The sequence below is a fragment of the Panthera tigris genome, chromosome A1 (assembly GCF_018350195.1).
Source record: "Panthera tigris isolate Pti1 chromosome A1, P.tigris_Pti1_mat1.1, whole genome shotgun sequence".
Classification (NCBI taxonomy): Eukaryota; Metazoa; Chordata; class Mammalia; order Carnivora; family Felidae; genus Panthera; species Panthera tigris.
Genome location: NC_056660.1, coordinates 220,809,717 through 220,835,382, shown reverse-complemented (window position 1 = coordinate 220,835,382; position 25,666 = coordinate 220,809,717). Strand labels below are relative to the sequence as shown.

The 25,666-nt window shown below is 37.1% G+C and overlaps 1 protein-coding gene across 1 annotated transcript in view; it reads right to left on the bottom strand.

Moving 5' to 3' along the window:
• Window positions 1-676: 676 nt before the first annotated feature.
• CDH12 (cadherin 12) overlaps window positions 677-25,666 on the bottom strand; it is a 291,099-nt gene continuing 266,109 nt past the window's right edge. The window contains exons 9-12 of the mRNA XM_007075935.3: window positions 14,328-14,449; window positions 9,029-9,146; window positions 4,016-4,267; window positions 677-1,271 (exon numbers count right to left, since the gene is read on the bottom strand). Coding sequence (XP_007075997.1) covers window positions 772-1,271; window positions 4,016-4,267; window positions 9,029-9,146; window positions 14,328-14,449 — 992 coding nt within the window. The 3' untranslated portion in view covers window positions 677-771. The remainder of the gene's footprint in view (window positions 1,272-4,015; window positions 4,268-9,028; window positions 9,147-14,327; window positions 14,450-25,666) is intronic.

The window sequence follows — 25,666 nt, the reverse complement described above, 5'->3', positions numbered from 1 at the left end:
ACATTTTGCTGATCACCTTTAATACGAACTAATGTGAAGATCAAACATTGCTTTTAAGATTCAGGACTTACATATTGAATTTGATATTATCGCATTTATTTCAATATTCTGAAAGTGTAGGAAAAACAAATGTGTTTTGGCATACAGTTAAAAAAAGAAAAAAAAACCTCTGAATTATAAGAAGATGGAGTTCAGAAAGTATTCTTCATTTTTCCTCAAAAGGAATTAGAAGTCAGCGTGTTGCTATTGCTTCCTTGACATAAAGACAGTGTCTTTGTTTTCTGTCCTCTGTATCTCTGAATCCTGTAATGCCATCACAGCAGAGTGCATTGGACACCACTTTAAATGATAAGAGTTTCAATAGGCACTTTAGTGGAATTAAGAAAAATCTAACACTCTTCCACCGTGATGCCACATAGCTATCTTCGTTCTATGTTGTCATGTCAGTAAATTGTATTTAATAGGCCTGAGCTTGTCTCAGCGTGTTTCCAAAATAACAAAACAAAACCAAGCGAGTACATTTAATAGGATTTATCTTGTGTTTGCAGAGTAAACAAAACTGACAATATGATAAATATAGCAACTTGCTAGAAACCAGGTAATCAAAGGACTGTGTTCCTATAAAGCCTGGTGTGTGTGTGTGTGTGTGTGTGTGCGCACATGTGTGCATGCATGTGTGTGTCTGTGTGTGTGTCTGTGTGTGTGATTTCTATTTGTGTTTCCTTTTCTTAAATTTCTCCATTTGGTTGTGTTTTATCCTTCGCCTCTGCCCTAAGTGACTTTATCGGGGTTATAACTCTCTTCTTCACCAAACATGTCTGCCAAGACTTTAAAGCGGGGTCCCCAGTCTGCCAGATAGTCGTAGTCCTGGTCAGCTTCCGTGGTGAGAGAGTCTATAGAGCTAAGGGAGTCTGCTACTGATCCATTTCCTTCATACGCATATGTAGCCAACGAATCGTACGGTGGAGCGGTCGGGTCCACGTCATTTTCCTGCAGCCTTTGATTAATGAAATCCCTTATGTCTGTGTTGTCTTCCACCGGTGGTCTCTGACGAGGTAAACAGAGAGAGTCTGGTTTTATATCCCTGCGAATTTTGTTTTCTTCAATCACTTTCGGATTTCTCAGAGCACCGATATCGAAAGCCTGCGTGTCCTCCTCCCCACCTCCTTCGTCATCATAATGGATAACGTTGTCTCTGATGTCTTCTTTCGAGGTCATCAGAGTGTCTTTCTTCTTCTGCCTTCGCAGAGCTACATACAGTACAACGATGGCTAGAACAAGACAAAAGTTGCAAGTTGAGAATATGTAGTTGATGATTTTCAAAGTAGACATATTATAATCCAGAAGGATCATATCTATGTTTACACTGTTCATCGTGTAAAGCTCCACTTCATTTTCAAATTGTAGCTAACAAGAAACCTTAGCAAAATTATTCACAAAATCAAGCAATGACTGTCTTATATTTAGTTTGTGTTATATTTCAGTATTTTAGCGGCAGTTAAAAAGGGTGTGTTACAAAATTTTGTAAGAAAGAATGCTTGTTCTAACCATAGAGAGAGCTGTATAGTATTGGTATAATATAACTTGAATATTATTGCCCATAAGTAACACTTAGATATTATTTATAGCTAGATTCCCTAGCTGTAACATTATTTGCATTTCTAATGAAATAAACCCACATCTTCTTGTAAAAATGACTTTTCAAAGTGATACATTTTAGAAAGGGAAGAAAGAAGGGAAGGAAGGAGAGGAGAAAGGAAGGAAGAGTACAGAATATAAGGGCCTTAGTTTTATAAACTGTGTCAACTGAGATTTCTAATTATTTCAATTCTGTGTCCTAACATATCGAGACATTTTCTAAATCAAATTCCCAGTGTTCAGTTTGCATTCATTCATGATAGAATTTTGAAATATTTAATTTATATGCTCTCACTTAAATCTTTCTTTGTTCCTGGCTGATGCCCAGCAACCACTAAATTGTAAGTGTTTAGTTCCTCTAGAAGCGAAAGGGCACAGATTCAAATCATAAAGTCAGTGCTCAACTTTGGTCATCATAAAACCCCCTCCCCTCCACAGAAGGGGTAACAGATTGAAAGTCACAGTATGTTTGATTTCCTACAGTAGAGTCTGGAAGACTGTTGTCAAAAGATTAGAAATTAGAGGAGATTGCGTGATGAGGAAAGCTCATTTATTCCCTCTTCCTCCCAAATTAAAGGTTGACCAACTGGAAGGAGGAAGGAGATATAGGTAGAGCTTTTATACGATGGGCCTCTAAGAGATGTTTAGCACTCTGCACTCTTCCCAGGATTTAAGGAGGTCCCAACATGAAAAAAGACCATTGCTCACCTGGGGAATGAGCCAGAAACTGCAAACCTCACAGAGAAGGCCTACACCTAAAATGGCTTTGGAGTTGCTATGGCTGAGAAGGGGACTACTAGCTGATGTGTCTGAGGGCCCCGTAAAAGATCCCTAAACACCACAGGACACTCGTGCTTCCCCTCATCCCAGGAAAGATAAGAAGATGGCTCAGAATAAATGGGAAGATCTGAAGGAGTTTGGGATTGGTTAAAGAGGTCCAAGAAGAGTTGGGTTTTTAAGAATTCTTCATGGCAGAACTAGAAATGTCAACATTCACTGCTGTGGACTTGCAAATCCATGTGCTAAAATGGGGCAAGTGCACTGTGGACACTCAGAAACTATTTGGAGGAATGAGTAACAGACAGCGGGGCAAAATGATGCTGAGCAGAGCAAGACGACACAGTACACTATAAAAGGGCCAAACAGGCCACAAATGAGCATCCAGAACATGCCAAGTCATGGTAGGTCGATATGGAAACACTCTGGGACTCTGGTGGCTCCTTGAAAGAAAGAAGCATGAAAGAGGAACCCTTGATTTGAGGTTAAGCACCTAACTGATGGTGTTCAATTTCAGGTGTGAGAATGTTATTTTGAATCTTTTTCCACACACCAATGTTACTTGTGTGAATTAGTATCTACACTATGCAAATTGGACCAGAACTTCAACTTCCAAACTGACATGAGCTTCTTAGAGAATGTTCTCCAAAAACTGTCATATAATGCCTTACTCCATGCTTTACATCCTAGGTTGTTTTTTTTTTAATTTTCTATCTTAAAGATAAATGTATGTATCTACATTTGTGAAGCATATATAAACGGATTCCACAGTGCCCAGCTGTACCAATGTCGCAATTTGAACTTAAAGAAATGATGGGCAAAACAGAAAAGCTCTCTCTAGTTTTGTGAATCTGGCAGTGAATTAATAAGTGAATGGAGCCAGCTGAACAGAATGGATGGAAGACGGAAACCCCTAAAGTAGATTTATGTTAATTCTCACAGAGATGTTACAGAATACGTTACTTCAATCCTTTTCCTTTGCAGTGCTTCTGGATGTTTTAGTGTGTTCTTTTCTAGGGAGGGTGGTTAGAATTTTGATGTGTGGAGCTGTGAAAAAAGCAGAATGAGAACTGCTTTTGGCTGGCAGTTTAAACAGAAAAAAAAGTTAGGAATGATTTTACTTTCTTTCATTTCTTTCCTGTCTTTTCCCTTTTCTTCCTTTATTGAATGGGCATTGGAGAGCCATGGTTCATCTAGTATATTTTTAAAGATATGTACTATCTTATTAGATAGCAATAATTACTGGAATATAAGATGAATTATAAAAACACTGCTGTAAATGGGATATCTGTTATAGAAAATTTCACTGTGGCATGTGCAACAAACTGTTATTCCTTGGAATCCCCAAGGGCTTGAATGTACTCTTGTGTTTCTGATGATGTTATTTGTTTATTCTTAGTGCTATATATACAAAGAGTCTTAAATAGAAAATTCATATTAATAAAAAATAGAATTCAATGTAGTTAATCTTTCTTCTATCCAGATGTGACATCTCAACGAAGAAAAACTAATTTACATGTATTGTGAAGACAGAGGCAGAGAGAAGAGAGATTGAGAGAGAGAGAGAGAGAGAGAATATGGGATTAATATTGAAACCAACCTAAGAGTATAACAATGCACAGTAGGATTGCAATCAAAGCCCCAGTGCTGAGTCCTACAGGTAGAAAAATTGCTTCCACATTACAAGACAGGATGGTACCATCAGAGTCACATCTACAAACTCGAATAGTCATGGTGTTTGTGCTGCTCTGCACAGGGTAACTGCTGTCTTCTATTACAACAGGGAGGAAATACAACTCTTGCTGCCTGCGGCTGTATCCATTTCTTTGGGTTTCAATTCCAGCTGTGTTGTCTACAAAACAAGACATTGATGATAAGACGGTTACTAAAAGCTTCACTTCAAATCTGAAAGGTTGGTATCTGTTAAACGGTAGGAAGCTGTTCTTGCATCAGCAAAATAGACCCATATTTTAATTCTTTCTTTTATTATTATAAGAGCTGCCAAATGTAATCAAATGTAATCAAAATAATCCTTAGGAAAAGAAGAAACATTAATCTTATCTGGTATAAGATTTATATTTTCAATTCAGAAGGAATAGAAACTGGTTATAAAGCAAGAAGTGTGTTGACTTGACTCATTTTTTTAACATCAAAATGGCATTCAGAAAAAAAAATACAACTGTGGGTGTTTTCTTACATGCTACAAGAGCAAAGATTACAAAGTATGAATCTGTAAAATACCTTACCTAAGAACCTATTATTTAAAATATAACAAATACCAATTTCCCATTTGACTTATTATTTTCCCTGGATCTGAATCTGTGCTATATAGCTATGTATATGGTAAAATATATCTATATATATCTGTATCTACATTTTTCACTTTTGCACATTAGTTAGTATAGGAAAAAGAGGAAAAAATGTGTTAAAAACATCTAGATTCATTAAAAATTTTAAACATAAATACTCACCATTTTAATATAAGTACAAAAATGATTCATTTTAATTCTGACAAAATCAAAAACAGCCATATTTACTTAGAATAATCCAAGGCAATAAAAATTTAAAATCTTATATAAATGCAATTAATACTTCTATTGAAAGTATTATTTTGCATGTATTTGTTCTTTACTTATTGTATTTCTACACATACAAGTGGAAATATGGTTTTATTCAAAACACCCTTTCTTTTTTGTGTCTATTAAAGTAACTCCTACACATATCTTACTATTTATTTTAAAAAATGTATTGGGGCACCTGGGTGGCTCAGTCGGTTAAGCGTCCGACTTCAGCTCAGGTCACGATCTCGCGGTCCGTGAGTTCGAGCCCAGCCTCGGGCTCTGGGCTGATGGCTCAGAGCCTGGAGGCTGTTTCCGATTCTGTGTCTCCCTGTCTCTGCCCCTCCCCCGTTTATGCTCTGTCTCTCGTTGTCCCAAAGTAAATAAACGTTAAAAAAATTCATTAAAAAATAAAAATAAATAAATAAAAAATATATTAATATTTAACCTATTATAGTCATACATCATATCCACTTTGGAATCATGGAAACTAATTTTAGAAAAATATAGTACTCATTAAAATACAAGTTTGTCAGACAATGTTGCTAACTCAGTAATATTCATTCATCTATTTGTATATTCTAATTTCAACAACTAAAACTTAGGCAGATTCTCTAGATTCATTACATTAGAAGCACTAAGTTGAGAAAAAGTTACTTGATAAGATTGTTTTGCATGGGAAGACGACTTGGTTATTACATAGGGATATTTTTTTAATTGAAAAAAAAATACCAAGATGCAAAATGTCTATTATAACATGCATGGCCAGCCAGACTCAGTAATGCCAGATAATGATGATGAGAGTAGGAACAAAGAAATGTGGACTAGGTGAATTAACATTGAAATCTTCAGCAACTGGTTGAATACCTGAAGCTGAGGAAAAGGAACAGTCAGGATTAAAATTTGAAACGTAAGAATAGGAGGTTGGAGAAGCTGATATATGTGTACTTGAGGAGCCATGGATTTGGTATTCTTGAACACATTATATCAAAATGTACCCTACCCTTTTGTTATTGTTTAGCCTCCCCATTATCCATGGGTTCACTTTCTCTGTTTTCGGTTGCCCAAAGTCAACCTAGGCCTGGAAGCAGATGATCCTCTTTCAGATGTGTGGTCAAAAGGTCAAGGGTAGCCTACTGCTATATCACAATGCCTATGTCTTTCCCCTCATTTCATCTCATTGTCTAAGCATTTCATCACCTTACATCATCACAAGAAGAAGAAGGATGAATACAGCACAAGATATTTTAAGAAAGAGAGAAATCACATTCACATAACTTTTATGTGAGCATATGGCTATAATTGTTCTATTTCATTACTGCTGTTACTGTGTCTAATTTATAAGTTAAATTTTTTCATAGATATCTGTGCATAGTAGAAGACATGTATATGCAGGGTTCAGTACTACCTGTGGTTCGGTGTCAGGAATCTACTAGGTGTCTGGGAACATACTCCCCCAGAAAAGGGGATTACTGAATTTTCAACCCATTATTGTTATTGATATGTGACCATATACAATTCATTGTGCTGTTCATGATGGGAAAAAAGACATTAAACCTCATTTCCACTCTTTTTTTCTTTTAATTTTTTTTAACGTTTATTTATTTTTGAGACAGAGAGAGACAGAGCATGAACGGGGGCGGGGCAGAGAGAGGGGGAGACACAGAATCGGAAGCAGGCTCTAGGCTCTGAGCCATCAGCCCAGAGCCCCATGCGGGGCTCGAACTCACGGACCGTGAGATCGTGACCTGAGCTGAAGTCGGAGGCTTAACCGACTGAGCCACCCAGGCGCCCCTCATTTCCACTCTTAAAATAGTTTCTACTGCACAACAGATAAAGAAAAAGTTTATGTGTATCATATAACTATTAATATATATGCACACAAAGAAGTTTTATTCAACTGTAAGAAAGAAGGAAATATTGACATTTGTGACAACATGAGCGAACCTGGGGGACATTATGCTAAGTGATATAAGCCAGGCAGAGAAAGATGAATACTGCACATGACATTAGAGGTGAAATCTAAAAAAGAACGACAACAACAAAAAGCAACCCATAAAAACAGAGAGCACAAATGGGGTTGCCAGGGCTTGGGGGTGGTGAAAATAGGGAAACATGGGCAAAAAGATACAAAATCTCAATTATAAGATGAATGGGTATAACAAGGTATACCATGGTAACTATAACATGGTGCTATGGTTGATACCACTGTATTGTAGAATTGAAATTTGCAACGTGAGTAAAACTGAAATAGTCTACCCCTGGTTGGGGGGGGGGGGGAGGAGGTGAGGTCAATATGTGAGGTCATAAAAAGTTTCTATTCAGTTTTTAAAGACTTACACTTACACTTAAAATGTAAGTTCAGATAAAAGGGGGAATATAATAAATGGCATATTTAAATAGCGAACAATGTTCAGACTGAGACAAAACACTATTGCTATGAGGCAAGATGATCTAATTCATATTATGAGATATTAATTCCCCAACAACCATACAATAGGGGAGATAGTCAATGCTTATGTCCCTGAATGATGTGTCCATCTACTTTGTTGCCCAAGCCAGGGATCTGGAGGTCTGATTAGTCTTCTTGTCCATTGTATTCACATCCAGAATTTAGGGAATCTAGCATCAAGCCCTACAACTTTCTGTCTCTATCCACCTATCTCCATGAGCCATTACCTTAATCTAACACACTTTCACCCCCTCCTGCAATAGCATCACAAGTAATCCTATATCCTTCTGTTGTCTTTTTCAAACTACAACCAAACTGATCTTCCTAATGCAAATTTGAACATATTATGCTCTTCTAAACCTTTCCAAAGTTATAATGTCTTTAAATGGCTTCTAGTTAGGGTGACTACATGTTCTGGTTTGTCTTGGGCAGTCCTATTTTATGTGAGCTGTTCTAATTAAAATCACTAATATCGTCCGTGTCTATTCTCCAAAGTATTCTAGCTTTCATAATAAAATATGTGGTGTCTCTACTTATAAGGCCTTTCATATTTGGGACCCTACTGCATTTATAGCCATTCTTCACGCTACACTATTAGATGGAGAAAACCCTACTGAATTTCCTTCTGTGACAAAATGTCTGATTCCTTTCTCTAAATATTTACAGACAAGTAAATTTTTTTCAGACAATCTTTGACTTCTGTCAGTCATTATCATCTCATCACAATCTGCTCATTTGTTTTATAAGCATAGAATTTAGTAAGAAACTAGCTTTTTACCATCAAATATTATGAACTCAGATGTTTCTAATTCCCATTCCATAACTAAAGAAACTTAGAAGGGATAAAATGTCCACAGTCACAGAATTAATAATGTAAGAACACCTGGCCAGTACTTAGCTGTAATATATCCAGTGTCCTTTGTATTTTTGTAGTGGCTGTCACAGTAGCAGATGTGATACCATTAGGAGCAGAAGCAGTGGTGATGATGACCATGGTAGACACAGAAGCGCAGATATGATGGCAGAGGCGATCACTAAAATAATCTTGGGTATTGCGTTAAATGATTTGCATGTATTAATTTATTTAATATAAATACTATGAGGTTGATTTATTTCAACTATGAGTTTAAAATTATGTAGTATAACTTCATACATTGAGAGTCTGCCATTGAGGACATAATGGAGTGGGAATGAAAATTTCCGCCATACTAGTTACAAAGCCTGTATTCTTAACCTGTGATGTACTGTATGTTATTCAAACAAACCAATTACTAAGAAGTTACCTGTTTGTACAAGTAATGTGCACGTGGAACAAATGATACATTTAAAACATAGAAAGCATTCAATTTCCCAGATAGGCTATTTTGGCTTGACTCGTTAAGGGACCGTCCACATTATAAATGGAAGCAATTTGCCTCATTAGATACGATCTATATAGGTTAAATATTTAATTTACTGCTAGCCATAGAATTTCGTATTTCTCATATATGGATTTCCACATTTTATGAACTTGAGTGCTTCTAGGAAAAACATGGGTTGCTACCTTTGCGCCCTTTTACAAAGTTACATGGCAAGAGGTACGTTTTTATGCGGTTAAACTTACTTCTGAAGTCACGGACTGTAAAATTTGGTTTGACGGCAGCTTCAGGTGATAATCTAAAGGAAAATTGCTGCCCAGCAGGTGAAAGATCTCGGTCTGCAGCGCTGACTATCTGAATTATCTGAAACAAAGTTGAGATGAAACTTGAAGTCAGTCATGAGTTTCAAAGGGAACTTGACATCCCAGGCTAGTAAGTTTATTCAGTGATGCATGCAAGGAGAGATAAATGACTTTTTTTAAGATTCATATCAGTGGACCAATTATTTATAAATAATTTTTTTAAATTTTTTTTAACGTTTATTTACTTTTGAGACAGAGAGAGACAGAGCATGAACGGGGGGAGGGTCAGAGAGAGGGAGACACAGAATCGGAAACAGGCTCCAGGCTCTCAGCTGTCAGCACAGAGCCCGACGCGGGGCTCGAACTCACGGACCATGAGATCATGACCTGAGCCGAAGTCGGCCGCTTAACCAACTGAGCCACCCAGGCGCCCCTACAAATAATTTTTATAAACAAATATCTAAACATTTACAGTTCGTAATGGCAGGTACAATTATAGGGTCTGGGCCAATTCCAAATCAATATCTGCATAAATAAAAAGCTTCAGGCGCCTGGGTGGCTCGGTCGGTTAAGCGTCAGACTTCACCTCAGGTCACGATCTCACGGTCCCTGAGTTCGAGCCCAGGGTCGGGCTCTGGGCTGATGTCTCAGAGCCTGGAGCCTGCTTCCCATTCTGTGTCTCCCTCTGTTTCTGCCCCTCCCCCGTTCATGCTCTGTCTCTCTCTGTCTCAAAAATAAATAAAACGTTAAAAAAAATTAAAATAAAAATAAAAAAAGCTTAACAGCATTGAAAATTCTCACTAAGAAGCAAAATAAAATTAAAATGCACTTGCTTGTACTGTTAAAAACTGAGAACAAACTGAGGGTTGATGGGGGGTGGGAGGGAGGGCAGGGTGGGTGATGGGTATTGAGGAGGGCACCTTTTGGGATGAGCACTGGGTGTTGTATGGAAACCAATTTGACAGTAAATTTCATATATTAAAAAAAAAAAAAAAAAGTATGGAAAGAGCCCAAATGTCCATCGATGGATGAATGGATAAAGAAGGTGTGGTATATATATACAATGGAGTATTACTCGGCAATCAAAAAGAATGAAACCTTGCCATTTGCAACTATGTGGATGGAACCGGAGGGTATTACGCTAAGCGAAATTAGAGAAAAACAAATATCATATGACTTCACTCATATGAGGACTTTAAGACACAGAACAGATGCACACAAGGGAAGGGGAGCAAAAAGAATATAAAAACAGGGAGGGGAACAAAACACAAAAGACTCTTAAATACAGAGAACAAACAGAGGGTTGCTGGAGGGGTTGTGGGGGGGGGGGATGGGCTAAATGGGTAAGGGGCATTAAGGAATCTACTCCTGAAATCATTGTTACACTATATGCTAACTAACTTGGATGTAAATTAAAAAATAAATAATTAAAAAAAAAAAATAAAAAAAAATAAAATGCACTTGCTTGCATTTTAAACTAAATAAAATAAATGCTTTCTAACATAAATACGAAAATGCTTACTGGAAAGAAAATCGCTGATTATTTAAAAGCCCTTGCGACAGCAAAATTTTAGTATAGTTACGTTTGTGAGAATGAATTTTATTTTCATAAATAAATAAAATGTTGAGAAAGAGAAATTCAAAGGATGTATATCCTATTTTGTTCTTTTATTTGTTTCCCCCCAACGGGCCAGAATGCTAATTGCATTCTCATAAAATGTTTTTAGGAAGTAAACACTAACCATCGTGTTTAAAATTTTTCCTAAATCTCTCCCATAGGTTGTATGTCTGGTAGTTAAAATTCTGACACTTCAGTAAAGTGCCCTTAAGAATTTGGAGATTAAAAATAACTTCTAAGAGCCAAACTGTGAAATTGATAATTCACTACACAGATAACCAATTTATAATGGCTTTGAGGTTTTATTTATTAACATATGCAATGGCTTTGCATCAGAAAGAATTTCAGGAATTGTGTGTAGAAGAGGGCGAGGGCAGAGGACTGCTCAGGTGATGACTCTTTTAGACTAAGTTTGAATTTGCCAAAGGAAGACCTTACATTTCAAGTACTGCATTGTGGTCACAGCGGGCAAAGCACACATCATGTCTTAGCACAATGACATTAAACATGTGATTTATTTTTTTAATTAATTTTTTAATGCTTATTTATTTTTGAGAGACAGAGGGAGAGAGAGAGAGAGAGAGAGAAGCACTGGGAAGGGGCAAAGAGAGGGAGACACAGAATCCAAAGCAGGCTCCAGGCTCTGAGCTGTCGGCACAGAGCCCGACGCGGGATGCAGGGCTCAAGCTCACGTGTTGTGAGGTCATGACCTGAGCCAAAGTCGGACAACCAACTGACTGAGCCACCCAGGGGCCCCTAAACATGTGATTTATTTGATACTTTTTGTTTTCATTTCATGGTTAAAACCCAGTCTTAGTACTATGTTCTACCTCCCCATATATTTGTGTGCATGTGGGCTTATGTACACATACACACATTCACACATAAGCATACATACTAGGAAATTTAGTGCCTGAAGCAGTATTGGTAATTTGTAATTTGAAAAATTGGTTTACTTTATTTTTTAATTTTTTTAAGGTTTATTTTTTGAGGGAGAGAGAGAGAGACAGAGCATGATCAGAAGGGCAGAGAGAGAGGGAGACACAGAATCCGAAGCGGGCCCCAGGCTCTGAGCTGACAGCATAGTGCTCACCCAATGTGGGGCTCGAATTCACAGACCATGAGCTCACGACCCGAGGTGAAGTCGGCCGCTTGGCCGACTGAGCCACCCGGGCGCCCCAACAAATTGATTTTCTAATGAGAAATGCAGGTCTCTAGTTCAGTGTAAATCAGTCCCACTTCTATCAAACTTCAACTTTCCTTCACATAAATCCATATGCTTAATCAGATCATAGTTCCCATCCATAAATTTTCTGTAAATTATTAAGGGATTGATTTGCCAGGTGTTTTGTTTTGTTTTGTTTTGCCATTAACTACTATCAGCAAGCATAATCACTTACTAAATTAAAGTTCTTTAACACCAAAAAATATCAAGAACATAACTTTAGAATGAAGCAATGTCCTTTCAAACAGCAGAGAAGAAAATTTTGGTATAAACTGGCACTTATCTGGAATTGACACTTGGGAGTCATTACGCTAAGTAAAAAAACCGCTCACACTTCAGTGATTCACCATTGTTGATTTAGATAGTATCATCCTTTTCTTTTCCTGTTGTCTCTTGACAGATATCACATATATACACGTATACATACTTGCATACATACATATTCAATTATAGGCCAGAAGAGACAGACAGCTCCTATGCATAATTCTTAGACAATGGGAAGATGGCTGGGTCAGAAGCAGAAAATGCTCACATTCCACACTCCCTTAAAACTTAGTAATATTTCAGGGTTGTGCTTTGTACATAAATGTGACCCAGTAGAAAGCCCAACAGATGTTTATTAGAAAAAGAGCATCCAAGGACCCCACGGATTACCTACCACTTTGTCCAGATGTAAGAAAAACAAGTTACCTCGGGTCATTTCTACTATTCCCAACTTTTTAAACTCATTTACTAGACAAGCAGAGAAGCACCGAATGGAATTCTATATCCGAAGGACTTTCATTGTGTGCATTACAAGAGTCTGATTGGTATAAAAGAATTAAATCCCTAATTATCTTTAAAAAAGTAGAGGATTGGTTATGGGGGTGAGGGTGAAGGGGTCTGGAAAATGAGAAATTGCTACACTGTGGAATTTCAGAAAACCTCTTAATACATTCTCAAATAAACAAATCAGTTTATTATTTGTTAAACATTTATTCAGGTGCTTCTATTTCAGACACTAAAGCAGGCAGTGAGCTTATCCCATGTAATTTGTGGGTACATTTAAGGGGATAGAGGGTTAAACCTTTTTCTGCATTTCTGTGTCTATTCAAAGTTAAGGATGCAAATTTATCAAATGGGAAATCTGACTATACAAGTCATGCTGTAATAAAATTAATACTTTCTCCAAATTATCAGAGAAAGGATTAGAGCAACACAAGCCACTAGAAGTTTCAGTATTGATGGAAATATTGTATATCTACATGGAAAAAAAATGGTAGCCGCTCATCACATACAGCCATTGAGCAATTGAAATGTGGTTAGTGTGAAAGAGAACACTGATTTTTAAATTTATTTAATTTGAATTTAATAGCTACCTAGCTAGTGGACATCACAGGATTAGGATTATGGGACAGATTTGCTACAAATCAGTTTAATGCATTCAAATTGAAACAAATACTGAAGATTAAAGAATGATCTTTTTGAATAATGATAGTGTTTGAAATATTAAAATTTTTCTGTAAGAATTAAAACTTCAAATTTATTTAAATGAATAGTTATGCTATTTAAAGGTGATTAAAATAGAAAGCAAACCAAGCATACTGATCTATTTTTCCTTTGGACCTAGGTGCACAGTATTGGGTTAATCATATTATTATTTCTGACACACTCTCATCATTTGCTCATTCTTGATTCATCATATCATATCATATCATGTCATATCATACCACCATATTACATTATAACATGGTATGCTATTTTACCCACTCATCTGTAATAGTGTAGAAACAAAAACTGGCTACCCAACACCACTCACATTAACTCTAGGATTTTGATATAACTTTTTTAACTATGGTGTCCTCCCTCATGAGATCTCCCACTAGAATCAGAACAATATTGACTTAATAAGGAAAATATAATTCAGAGATTTTCAGTAATCCAGATGTTCTACTCAAGGCCACCAAAGAAAGAAGCCTTAAATTTTTAATGGGCTATAGAGCTTTTCTGTACCTCTTCATAAAGCATGTGACCAAAGCAAGAAACACTAGAAGAATGCATTCTCAATTTGTTTGCTTCTTTATAGTCACAGAGTCCATGGAAATTCCACAGTAAAGGAAAGGAAAACAGAGCAGATCTGCAATCCTAGGCTTTTTAGTTAGACAAAGAATGTTCACTAAGCTAGCATCACTTTATCTCCTGTGGTGTTACTTGTACATCCATAAATCACCCTTAACTTTTGAATTTACTATCCATTGTGGGTTTTTTTTATGTAAACACACACACACACACACACAGATATCTGTGTGTGTGTGTGTGTGTGTGTGTGTGTGTGTCTTTTCATGTGTGGGCTTATAACCTAAAACACATGCATATAGTAGGTCTTCATATGCTATTAGTTAACAATATGAATAAGTTACCTGTCCCGGTTTGGCATTTTCACACACAGCTGTCTCATATGGCACAGATATTTCTGGAGGAAATTCATTGACATCTAAGACATTAATCAATATGTTGACTTTGCTGCTTAATAACGGGTTACCTATTGAAAACATAAAAAAAAAACAGACAATTATAAAATCTGGTCAGTTATTGCTTTTATAGTAAATGGTCTTAACTTTTTTTGTTAATTAGCCATTATATAGAATCTAAGGGATCCTTCTTTTATGGGAAAATTTGAGGTGTTTTGCCAAATATAAACAATAAAAGGATGGATAAGTAAGGTATCAGTGCTTTACTCTCAGAGCACCAGGAGTGAACTGTATCAGGGTTCATCCCTGAAATTCACTCACCGCCAAAGATAAGGTCAACCATCTGGCTAGTATTTTGTCAAACGTGTAGCCATTATACAAGAGTTAGTTCACAGAACCAATCTTCACCAGTAGTGATAATTCACTGGATAAAACATGTTTTCTATGTTGTGTCCGTATAATTAAAACTTTATTGAGTAGGATCATCTATGTTTAAAAAGTTCTCTCAAAATGATTCTTCCTGAAAAGGATGATAAATTACAAGAAGAATGAAGGAGAGAGGGCTTTTCAAAAGTAAAAATTAAAATACAGCTTTAAGAAAGTAAAAGACATAGATTATGGAAAGCTAATATACACCATAAAATTGCTTGCTGGTGATAAGAAAGAATAAACAAGATTTTCTTCCTTCAGTATAAAAATAATGTTGTTTTGAAAAAGTTTCTGCCAAAATCCAATCACAAGTTGTAGCTCCAGCCCCTGATATATTATCTGCCTCCTGTCATTTATTGAAGAAGACTAGATAAAATTAAATTAGTAAGGCGTAACAATGCACCTTTTACCTTATTTGTTATAAAGTTTTACCTTATTAAATTTCACATACGGATAAACTGCCTCAAATTGTTGAAGGACCTTGCCCGGAGTCACACATGCAGGATTATGGGAAGTTAAGATTCAAACCCAGGTCTATGGAAATCCAAGTACCATGTATATGGCACCATGACTTCCCTACTGACTGTTAAATCCTTCATTGCAGTGCTGTTGAAGATTCATAATGTTAGTATTCTTTTAGACCTCTTTCTGAATTTTTTTAAAGAAGCATACAAGATCCCAATACATAAGTGATTCTGACAAGTCTAAGTTGATCCTGCAGTACTAAAATTTATTAGAAAATAATAGGCGCTATAAACAGCATCGTAATAAATGTTCACATATTCACACGTGACACAGTGAAATCTGTCATCATGTACCAGTACAGACACAGATAACACAAAGAGAGGATGAATGGTGCATTTTGTAATATGGGATGTATTTATAGAAGGTGTATCGGTAATCTTGGTGAAGGATGCAGAAATTATCTATGATTTAACAATTTATATTGGCCAGAGGGAATTATCTTATTTGATAGAAAATGTCTGGTTGTTTTCACAAGTTACCTGATCTACCTTCAACTCAGTTTCTTCATGTAAAACACAAGGTACTAATAATCCCTACTTCATAGGTTGTATTAAATAGGAGGTGGTGCTATACGAAATGTTAGATCACCTTTGGTAAATTGCATTACTTGTATTACCAAGTGAATTTCATGGAGGTTATTTGGTTCCACATCTATTATTGGTGTTAATTACTCCTATAGCATAGCATGTAGGTAAAAGTCAGCAATTTGGTTAAACTTGGTTCACATGCGTAAGAAAAGCTAGAGATTATAAAAAATAACAGAATTAATGCCTAATACTATGTAATGCTTACAGTGTACCTATATTCTAAAACATGTTACATAGATGAACGCTTTTAGGGTTCACAGTATATAGTGATACATATAGTGTCAGAATGCTGGGGAGCAGTTAGGGGATGTGACTCATGCAAAAATCACAAGTTGGAACTAACAAGATGGGGTTTGAATCCAGGTTTCTTAGTTCCAAATTAGTGCTCTTAAACTCTGTTACATACTGTGTATTAGAAAAAAATTGAAATGCATTTAGCTATTGAAAAAAATAGACAAGAAATTAATGTTACAGATTGGTTTAGTAAATTCATGTGACTAACTTCACCTATTCAACTTCTATACAACACAAAAATCATGCTCCACTTTCCATTTTACATGTGAAGTATCAAAGTATAAGTCCTGAGGCCATATAAAAAGGAAACTGTTATTTTTATTTTGTTTTTCCAGGACCAGAGTTTTATTTTGGGAAGCTGGGGTGAGGATCGGCTGTCTTCCAAAAGGGATGAGACTTCTGGTGCAATTGTGTTTTTAATGCAGATTTACCTTTATAATGTGTAAGCATGGTATTCAAATTAATTTAAGCCAGTTTTTACCCATGAGAAATTCCCTTTTGGTCATTTCAAATTATTTATCTTTCTGCAATATAGATTTTAACATTTGCCTAATGAGTAAATAGGTCACTAAAATATAACCACTATTGTAACATCATATTATTAAAAGTATTTCTCAAAAAGATGCTTTTGGTAATTTAGCTAATACAATTTGTTGTGTGAGATCTTCCTGTGCCCTGGAGGACTTGTGGAGTTACTTAAAATTAAACGTGACCGGTCATCATTGTGGCAATTAAAAAAATAAAGGCCCATATAAGGATTGAGGGAAAAAAATAGAACAGCTATAAAATGACACTTCATATTGTCAAAAATGAGCGATGGGTTTATGGATTTCATTATATTATTATCCCCTCTATTGTATATTTGTAAATTCTTTCATAATTAAGGTTTCAAAATGTGACCTTATGTGTTTAAATGCCAGTTGGGGAAGCAGTAACAACTCTGTTCAAGAACTACTGCACTCAAGTAAGCACTGAACTTCATACAAGAGAATGTAATTTATTAGAGTAATACAGAGTTTTTTCATTGATGCATATAATTCAGAAAATGATGTTGAGGAAATCATGACCATTTTTTCTGACTTGGCTAATCTGTATTTGGGACAACAATGATGTAATTTGTTTAGACACCATTTAGCATGAGCATGATTATCAACATTTTGCCATGTAGAAACTCGTTATCACTGAATACTTAGTGAGGAAATTCAAATATAAATTTAGTAAATTTAAGGAATCCAAATCATCCAGGAGAATGTCAAACATTCACTCTTTGCAAATGACATGATAGTCTACATGGAAAACCCAGAAGATTCCACCAAATAAATGCTAGAATTGATTCATGAATTCAGCAAAGTTTCAGGATATAAAATCAATGCACAGAAATTGGTTGCATTTATGCATGAAAAATGAAGCAACAAAAAGAGAACTCAAGGAAGCAATCCCATTTACAATTGCACCAAAAACCATAAAATACCTAGGATAAATCTAACCAAAGAGGTGAAAAATCTATACACTGAAAAATATAGAAAGCATATGAAAGAAATTGAAGAAGACACAAGAAAACTGGGGAAAGATTCCATGCTCCTGGAAAGGAAGAAAGAATATTGTTAAAATGTCGATACTACCCAAAGCAAACTACATATTCAATGTAATCCCTATCAAAATAACACCAGCATTCTTCACAGAGCTAGAATAAATAATCCTAAAATTTGTGTGGAACCAGAAAAACCCCAAATAACCAAAGCAATCTTGAAAAAGAAAACCAAAGCAGGAGGCATCACAATCCCGGACTTCACGCTATACTACAAAGCTGTAATCATCAAGACAGTATGGTACTGGCACAAGAACAGACACTCAGATCAAGGGAACAGAATAGAGAACCCAGAAATAGACCCACAAATGTACAGCCAACTAATCTTTGACAGAGCAGGAAAGAATATCCAATGGAATAAAGGCGGTCTCTTCAGCAAGTGATGCTGGGAAAACTGGACAGCGACATGCAGAAGAATGAACCTGGACCACTTTCTTACACCATACACAAAAATAAACTCAAAATGGATGAAAGACCTCAATGTAAGACAGGAAGCCATCAAAATCCTTGAGGAGAAAGCATGCAAAAACCTCTTTGATCTTGCCCACAGCAACTTCTTACTCAACATATCTCCAGAGGCAAGGGAAACAAAAGCAAAAATGAACTACTGGGACCTCATCAAAATAAAAAGTGTCTGCACTGTGAAGGAAACAATCAGCAAAACTAAAAAGCAACCGACAGAATGGGAGAAGATATTTGCAAACGACATATCAGATAAAGGGTTAGTATCCAAAATCTATAAAGTCCTTATTAAACTCAACAGCCAAAAAACAAATAATCCAGTGAATAAATGGGCAAAAGACATGAATAGACACTTCTCCAAAGAAGACATCCAGATGGCCAACCGACACATGAAAAAATGCTCAACAACACTCATCAACAGGGAAATACAAATCAAAACCACAATGAGATACCACCTTACACCTGTCAGAATGGCTAACGTTAACAACTCAGACAACAACAGATGTTGGTGAGGATGTGGAGAAAGAGGATTTCTTTTACATTGTTGGTGGTAATGCAAGCTGGTAAAGCCACTCTGGAAAACAGTATGGAGGTTCCTCAAAAAATTAAAAATAGAACTACCCTACGAACCAGCAATTGCACTAGTAGGTATTTATCCACGGGATACAGTTGTGCTGATTCAAAGGGGCACATGCACTATCGACAATAGCCGAAGTATGGAAAGAGCTCAAATGTCAATTGATCAATGAATGGATGAAGAAGATGTGGTATATACAATAGAGTATTACTCAGCAGTAAAAATGAATGAAATCTTGCCATTTGCAACTATGTGGACGGAACTAGAGGGTATTATGCTAAGTGAAATTAGTCAGTCAGAGAAAGACAAATATTATATGACTTCACTCATATGAGGACTTTAAGATACAAAACAGATGAACATAAGGGAAGGGAAACAAAAATAATATAAAAACAGGGAGGGGGACAAAAACAGAAGAGACTCAAATACAGAGAACAAACAGAGCGTTACTGGAGGTTGTGGAGGAGGGATGGGCTAAATGGGTAAGGGCCATTAAGGAATCTACTCCTGAAATCATTGTCGCACTGTATGCTAACTAATTTGGGTGTAAATTTAAAAAAAATGAAATTAAAAAAAAGTTTAGTAAAATTGAAATAACCAAAATCCTACATGATTAGTTACTGTGCTGTTAGTAGTCAAATCGCTTAAATCCAATTATTATTGATCCATGTTGCTTTATAGTTCATAACTAACTTATTAATAGTTTTTAGTTCACACCATAAAATCAGGAAATTATTTTTATCCTTAATCCCTTCAAAGATATTTGTTAAATATTCTTTCCCCACCCTTTGAAAATATCTCAGTCAGCTCCCTTAGCTTTCTGAGTCGGTCTCAGTTAGAATTGTTTATTAGTAGTATTTTCAAGTGCAGCTTCAACTAAGAAAAAAAAAAAGCTAAAGCTCAAATTACAAAAACAAAGAATGAAGTAAAAAAAATCACTGTTTATCATAAATGAGTTAAATTCCTATAAAAGAATATTATGAATTTATGCCAAAAAATCATAAATGAACAGAACAAATTCCTAGAAAGACACAAATTACCAACATTGACCTTGAAAAGAAATACAAAATCTTAATATACATTAAACAAATGAATAAAAATCAAGTTGTAATTAAAAATATCTGAAACCAAGAAAAAAAAGTCATGCAAACATGCCTTTACTGGGGGGATTCAATAACTTTTTAAAGATCACATAATACCAATTCTTCACAAACTTTCAGAATATAGAGAAGTAAATACCAATTCATTGTATGTATCCTGATACCAAAGCCAATCCAAAACATCACAAGAAAACAAAGGTATAACCTATTTTCACTCATAAACATAAGTACAAAAATTTCTTAATAAAAGGTTAACAAATCACTTCCAGGTCATATAAAATTACTACATAATGACCAAATAGCATTTATCCTAAAGATACAGGATTCATTTAATGTCCAAGAATAATCAATTGACAACACATATTAATAGAAGAAAACAAACAAACAAAAAAACACACGGCCATCTCAAAAAGATTCACAATTTTAGCATTTGACAAAATCACACAGCCATTCATAATTTTTTTTAAATACTCTAAAAATGTAATGAATAGGAGGCAAGCTCTTTAACGTGATGTAGTCTCTCTTCATGAAGCCCATAGCTAACATCATACTCGACAGTAAAAAGTCAATGCTTTCTCTCTAACACTGGGTACAGTGCAAAATTGACTGGTCTTACCACTTATATTCACCATTGTACTAGAGGGTTTATATAATGCAATTAAGTGAAAACAAATTTTAAAAAAAGATTAAAGTATCCAGATCAGAAAGAAAGAAATAAAACTACTTTTGTTTAAAAAATGGCATGACCCTATAGGTAGGAAATCCTAAAGAATCCCCAAAGAAACTAATGGATATAATAAGGGAGTATATCAAGGCCATGAGATAAGAGGGTAGTATTAAAAAAGGCAATTACATACTTAATAGCAGCAAATGACAAACTAGAATTGAAATTGAGAAAAAATTCAATTCACATTAAAATCAAAGATAATAAAATATTTAGGAACACATTTAACAAAATAAATGCAGGACTTATAAACTGAAATTAACAAATCATTGCTCAGAGAAATCAAATGGATTGCTGATAGAAAGGACAGCTGATGGAAATATAAAATTGCATAATCACCTTGGAAAATAGATTGGAACTTTTTATAAACATTGAATATGAACTTATAAGGTAGCAATTCCACTCTACACCCAAGAGAATGAAATAAATGTCCACACAAAAACCTGTATGCACATAGCCATAAAAGTATTAGGTATATACTTCAAAATTGAAAACAGGTCAAATGTATATATTTGGTGAATGGATAAGCATTATGTGGCATATCCGTACAATAAAGAATACTCCAACAAAAAAGGGAACAAAACACTGATACAACATTTGAATGAATCTGAAATATGCTGTCTTCTTTGATAATAAGACTGACATAGCTCCTTGGAACTTGGTTAGTTGCAGAAAGTAAAAGGTTTCAGTGACTTTGGGTTTCTGAAGTACACGAGCCTTCAGAAGATTCCAGCTCCCCTGTCAAGTCTTCCAGATTTCCTGGAGCAGATATTAAGCCATTCCTTTTAGATGAACCCTTTTAGAATGTCTGCCCCAAAGAAACTGTACGATAATTTATCATGCAGCAATAGATAACTAATCCAGGAGATAAGAAATACTAAAATATATACTAAAAAGAAAGAAGGATTCTTTCTAGGGCTTCAGTTGGAATGGACCCTGCGGGGCCCTAAGGCAGCATCCATGGTGGGGAGAGCAGTCCCTGCTCCTAACCACCATGCAGAAACTTTGTCCAAGGGGCTTGTCACTAGTGATCAAGGTAATGTTTACTCACTACAGGAAAGTGTCCCTATTTCCAGAGAAGCTTCTGTTTCTTTTCTTTTTCTTTTTTTTTTTTAATGTTTATTTATTTTTGAGACAGAGAGAGTGCAAGTGGGGGAGGGGCAGAGAGAGAGGGAGACACAGAATCCTAAGCAGGCTCCAGGCTCTGACTGTCAGCACAGAGCCCGAAGAGGGGTTTGACCCCACAGACCATGAGATCATGACCTGAGCCAAAGTTGGACGCTCAACCGACTGAGCCACCCAGACACCTTGGGAAGCTTGTTTCTATGGAGATAGAGCCGTAAGCACTCATAGCCCTTGGTAGCCTGGAGTGGGAGTCGGGGTCCATTTACCTGACTTCTGTGCTTTTGGACGAGGGCTGAGCAGGGCTGCTGGGGCACAGAGCCTTACATGGAGGGATTGGACAGCAAGGCAGGGAGGTTGGTGGCTGTTTCTGGAAGTCCCTGACTCCATCATCTGATGACAGGGATCATAACTACTCTCAGGAGTCTCAGCCCAAGGCAGACCCTGCCTGGGAGCTCATGACCCCATTTCAGTACTGACCTTGAGAGGGAGCAGGACAGTCATGGACAGGGTGTGGAACAAGTCAGAGGTATCTTGCCAGGCTGTACCCATGCCCACTGCCTAGCTGCCTGTGCACCTGGCAAAAGAGGTGACAGGACTTCCCACAAGACATCTTCAGGGCCTGTCCGCTGTATCATGTCCATTCTAGCTACATCAGCCCCAACAAATTCTGGGCGAGCAAGAAGGCTGAGAAGAAGCAACTCGTCAGGAGCTTCAAGGCTTGGACCATCCAAATCCAATGCTGGTTCTTCATATGGTAGGATGGTCATTGCCCCTTCAAGTATGACTGTATTTACCTGCACTATATTACTCAGCTTCTGGCTAAGGCCGCAAGTCCTGGTTCTATCTGGACAGAGAATGCGCAGCTTGCTTCTGTGACTGTTGCACTGGGCCCAGCAGCATTCACAGGGGCAACAAATTAGATGAGTAAGTATTCTTCGCGGGCTGTGCCCTCACCATGGCCTTCTGGGATTCAGAACTCCTACTGGATCCCAACAGTTCTTACCATGGACTCCTGTAACCCAGACCAATCTGTGAGGGAGGGGGCTAAGGGCAGGGGGCACTAGGTGATGGGTCTCTTCCGTTTTGGGGCTAGGTGTGAGATGAAAGTAGTAAGCGCTCTACCCACATGCACTGCAGCCGTGACACAACTGAGGAACACGGGGACAAGTGGTGGGCACTGGGAAAGAGAAAGTTGTTCTTACCCTCTTGACAAAGACTTGAGTTTTAACTTAGTTCTTTTGTAGAATAATTCTGAAAGAAAACAAATAAAATGCACCTAAGCCATAGAGAAAGGAAGAAAAAGACGAGAGGAGAGGAGAGGAGAGGAGAGGAGAGGAGAGGAGAGGAGAGGAGAGGAGAGGAGAGGAGGGGAGGGGAGGGGAGGGGAGGGGAGAGGAGAGAGGGGAGGGGAGAGGAGAGAGAGGAGAGGAGAGGAGAGGAGAGGAGAGGAGAGGAGAGGAGAGGAGAGGAGAGGAGAGGAGAGGAGGAAAGCAGAAGGAAGGGAGAAGAGAAGAGGAGAGAGAAGGAGGAAAGAGAAGGAAGGGAAGGGAGGGGAAGGGCAGGGAAGGGCAGGAAAGGAAAGGAAAGGAAAGGAAAGGAAAGGAAAGGAAAGGAAAGGAAAGGAAAGGAAAGGAAAGGAAAGGAAAGGAAAGGAAAGGAAAAGGAAAGACAACTTGTATTTCTTCCTAAATTGGTGTTTTTCCCATCTAAAGTTCCATTTATTCCCATGTCTGTTACTTGATGCTGGTGGTTTGCTAGAGTTCTGGGTGGAAGGATAGACAAGAATATTCATTCATGGTCTCTTTATGTAGACTGGGCTTCATTGCAATGCACATAGTGGCTAAAGTTCAAGGGCAAGTGTTTTAAAAACAAAAGAAATCAGACAGAAACTCTTGCTTTTATGACCTAAGATGGTCACATAGAAATACACCTCCTCTATGTTAGTCAAGGCTGTCACTAATCCACTTCAAAATTCAAGGGAAAGGAAAATAGAACACAATTCTTTTTCTTTTTAAAATTTCTTTAATGTTTACTTTTTTAATATTTGAGAGAGAGAGAGAGAGCAGGGGAGGGGGAGAGAAAGAGAGAGAGGGGGAGAGAGCAGGCTCCACACCGCCAGCACAGAGCCTGAAGCAGTGCTTGAACCCACGAACTACGAGATCATGACCTGCGTGGAAATCAAGAGTTGGACACCCAACCGACTGAGCTACCCAGGTGTTCCGACAGAACCCAATTCTTTATGGAAGGAATGTCAGCCTCACTGTCAGAAGAACATATGAGAAGAGAAGGACACAGTATGCCCATTTTTGGAACTTATAATCAGAAATCTCTTTCAGAAATGGTTCACTAGTACCTAGCATTGTAACCTTTAATAAGTCCCAGGAAAACTAAATTTTATTTACTTTTTAGAAGTTTTTTATTTAAATTCCAGTTAGTTAACATATAGTGTAATACTAAACCTAACCAAAGAGGTGAAAGATCTGTACTCTGAAAACTGTAAAACACTGATGAAACAAATTGCAAAGGACACAAAGAAATGGAAAAACATTCATTCTCATGGATGGGAAAAATATATTTTAAATTTAACAGGGAAATCAGAACTGATAGGAACTTAGGTCCCTGGTGCCATCCTCCTCGGTGTGGGGGGTTTTGCATAAAGGGGCAAAGAGAAGACCCTGGCTTTATCCACAGCTCTCTTCAATGTAGAATATCAGGATTCCACATAAGATTTCATCTGATGAAGTATCCTGATAATCTACAAGTTTGAAAATTACAGATCTATCAATCCCCAGTTACAGGTGAGGAAACTTTGGTGTGATCTTGCCCTACATTTTCTTGTCAGAGTCAAGACTGGAATCCAAGTCCTCTCACTATGCTTTGCACTGTTCTATGATACCAGTCAGTGAACTCAAAGAATAAGAAGACACTGCCTGAGATCTGCCCATGTGTGTGATAATCACTTACTTTCGAAGAGTAACACTTGGGCTGCTATCTAGCCACCATGCTGGGAGAAAGCCCAGTTCACATTCGAGGATCAAATTACAGTTATAATTTTTTGTACTAAATATTCAATAAATACTGGCCAAATAATAGAATATTTGCAGGAACCAGTGAGAAATGTAATTGAAAATATTTTGAAAACTGTAAAGGACTAACAAACACAAGTTTCCTAGTATGTTAAAATACACTGGAGCTATTAGGCTTCCTCATTTAAAAATGACATCTGCTTTGGGGCGCCTGGGTGGCTCAGCCAGCTAGGCATCAGACTTCGGCTCAGGTCATGATCTCACATTTCGTGGGTTCGATCCCCGCAACGGGCTCTGTGCTGACAGCTCGGAACCTGGAGCCTGCTTTGGATTCTGTTTCTCCCTCTTTCTCTGCTCCTCCCCCATTCATGCTCTCTCTCTCTCTCCTTCAAAAATAAACAAAAACGTTAAAAAAAATTTTAATGACATCTGCTTTGAATACCTACAGAGGTTAAAAATTCAATTTTGTGACTGCACTAAATTGCGACTACCATAATGTCAAGAACAAAATCTTAGCTTTCTGTGACAACAACAAAAACCTGAATGATAGTGCAAACTGAGCATGATACAGTGAATAAGTAACACAAGCTTTCTTTTTCTTTTCTCTTTAAATTAGTTCACTTTTAAATTACAAGTTAAGATAAACGCTAACAATAGCCCTGTTCAATTACAGTAGTATGATCTGCATCTATACCAAGCAATCCATCAAGCGGATTTAAATTACTCATATAAACCCACGCCAAAGTCAAATATTACTTGTCTGTTGGTGACAAAAACTGATTTCTGGGGGCGCCTGGGTGGCTCCGTCGGCTGGGCGTCCGACTTCGCCTCAGGTCATGATCTTGCGGTCC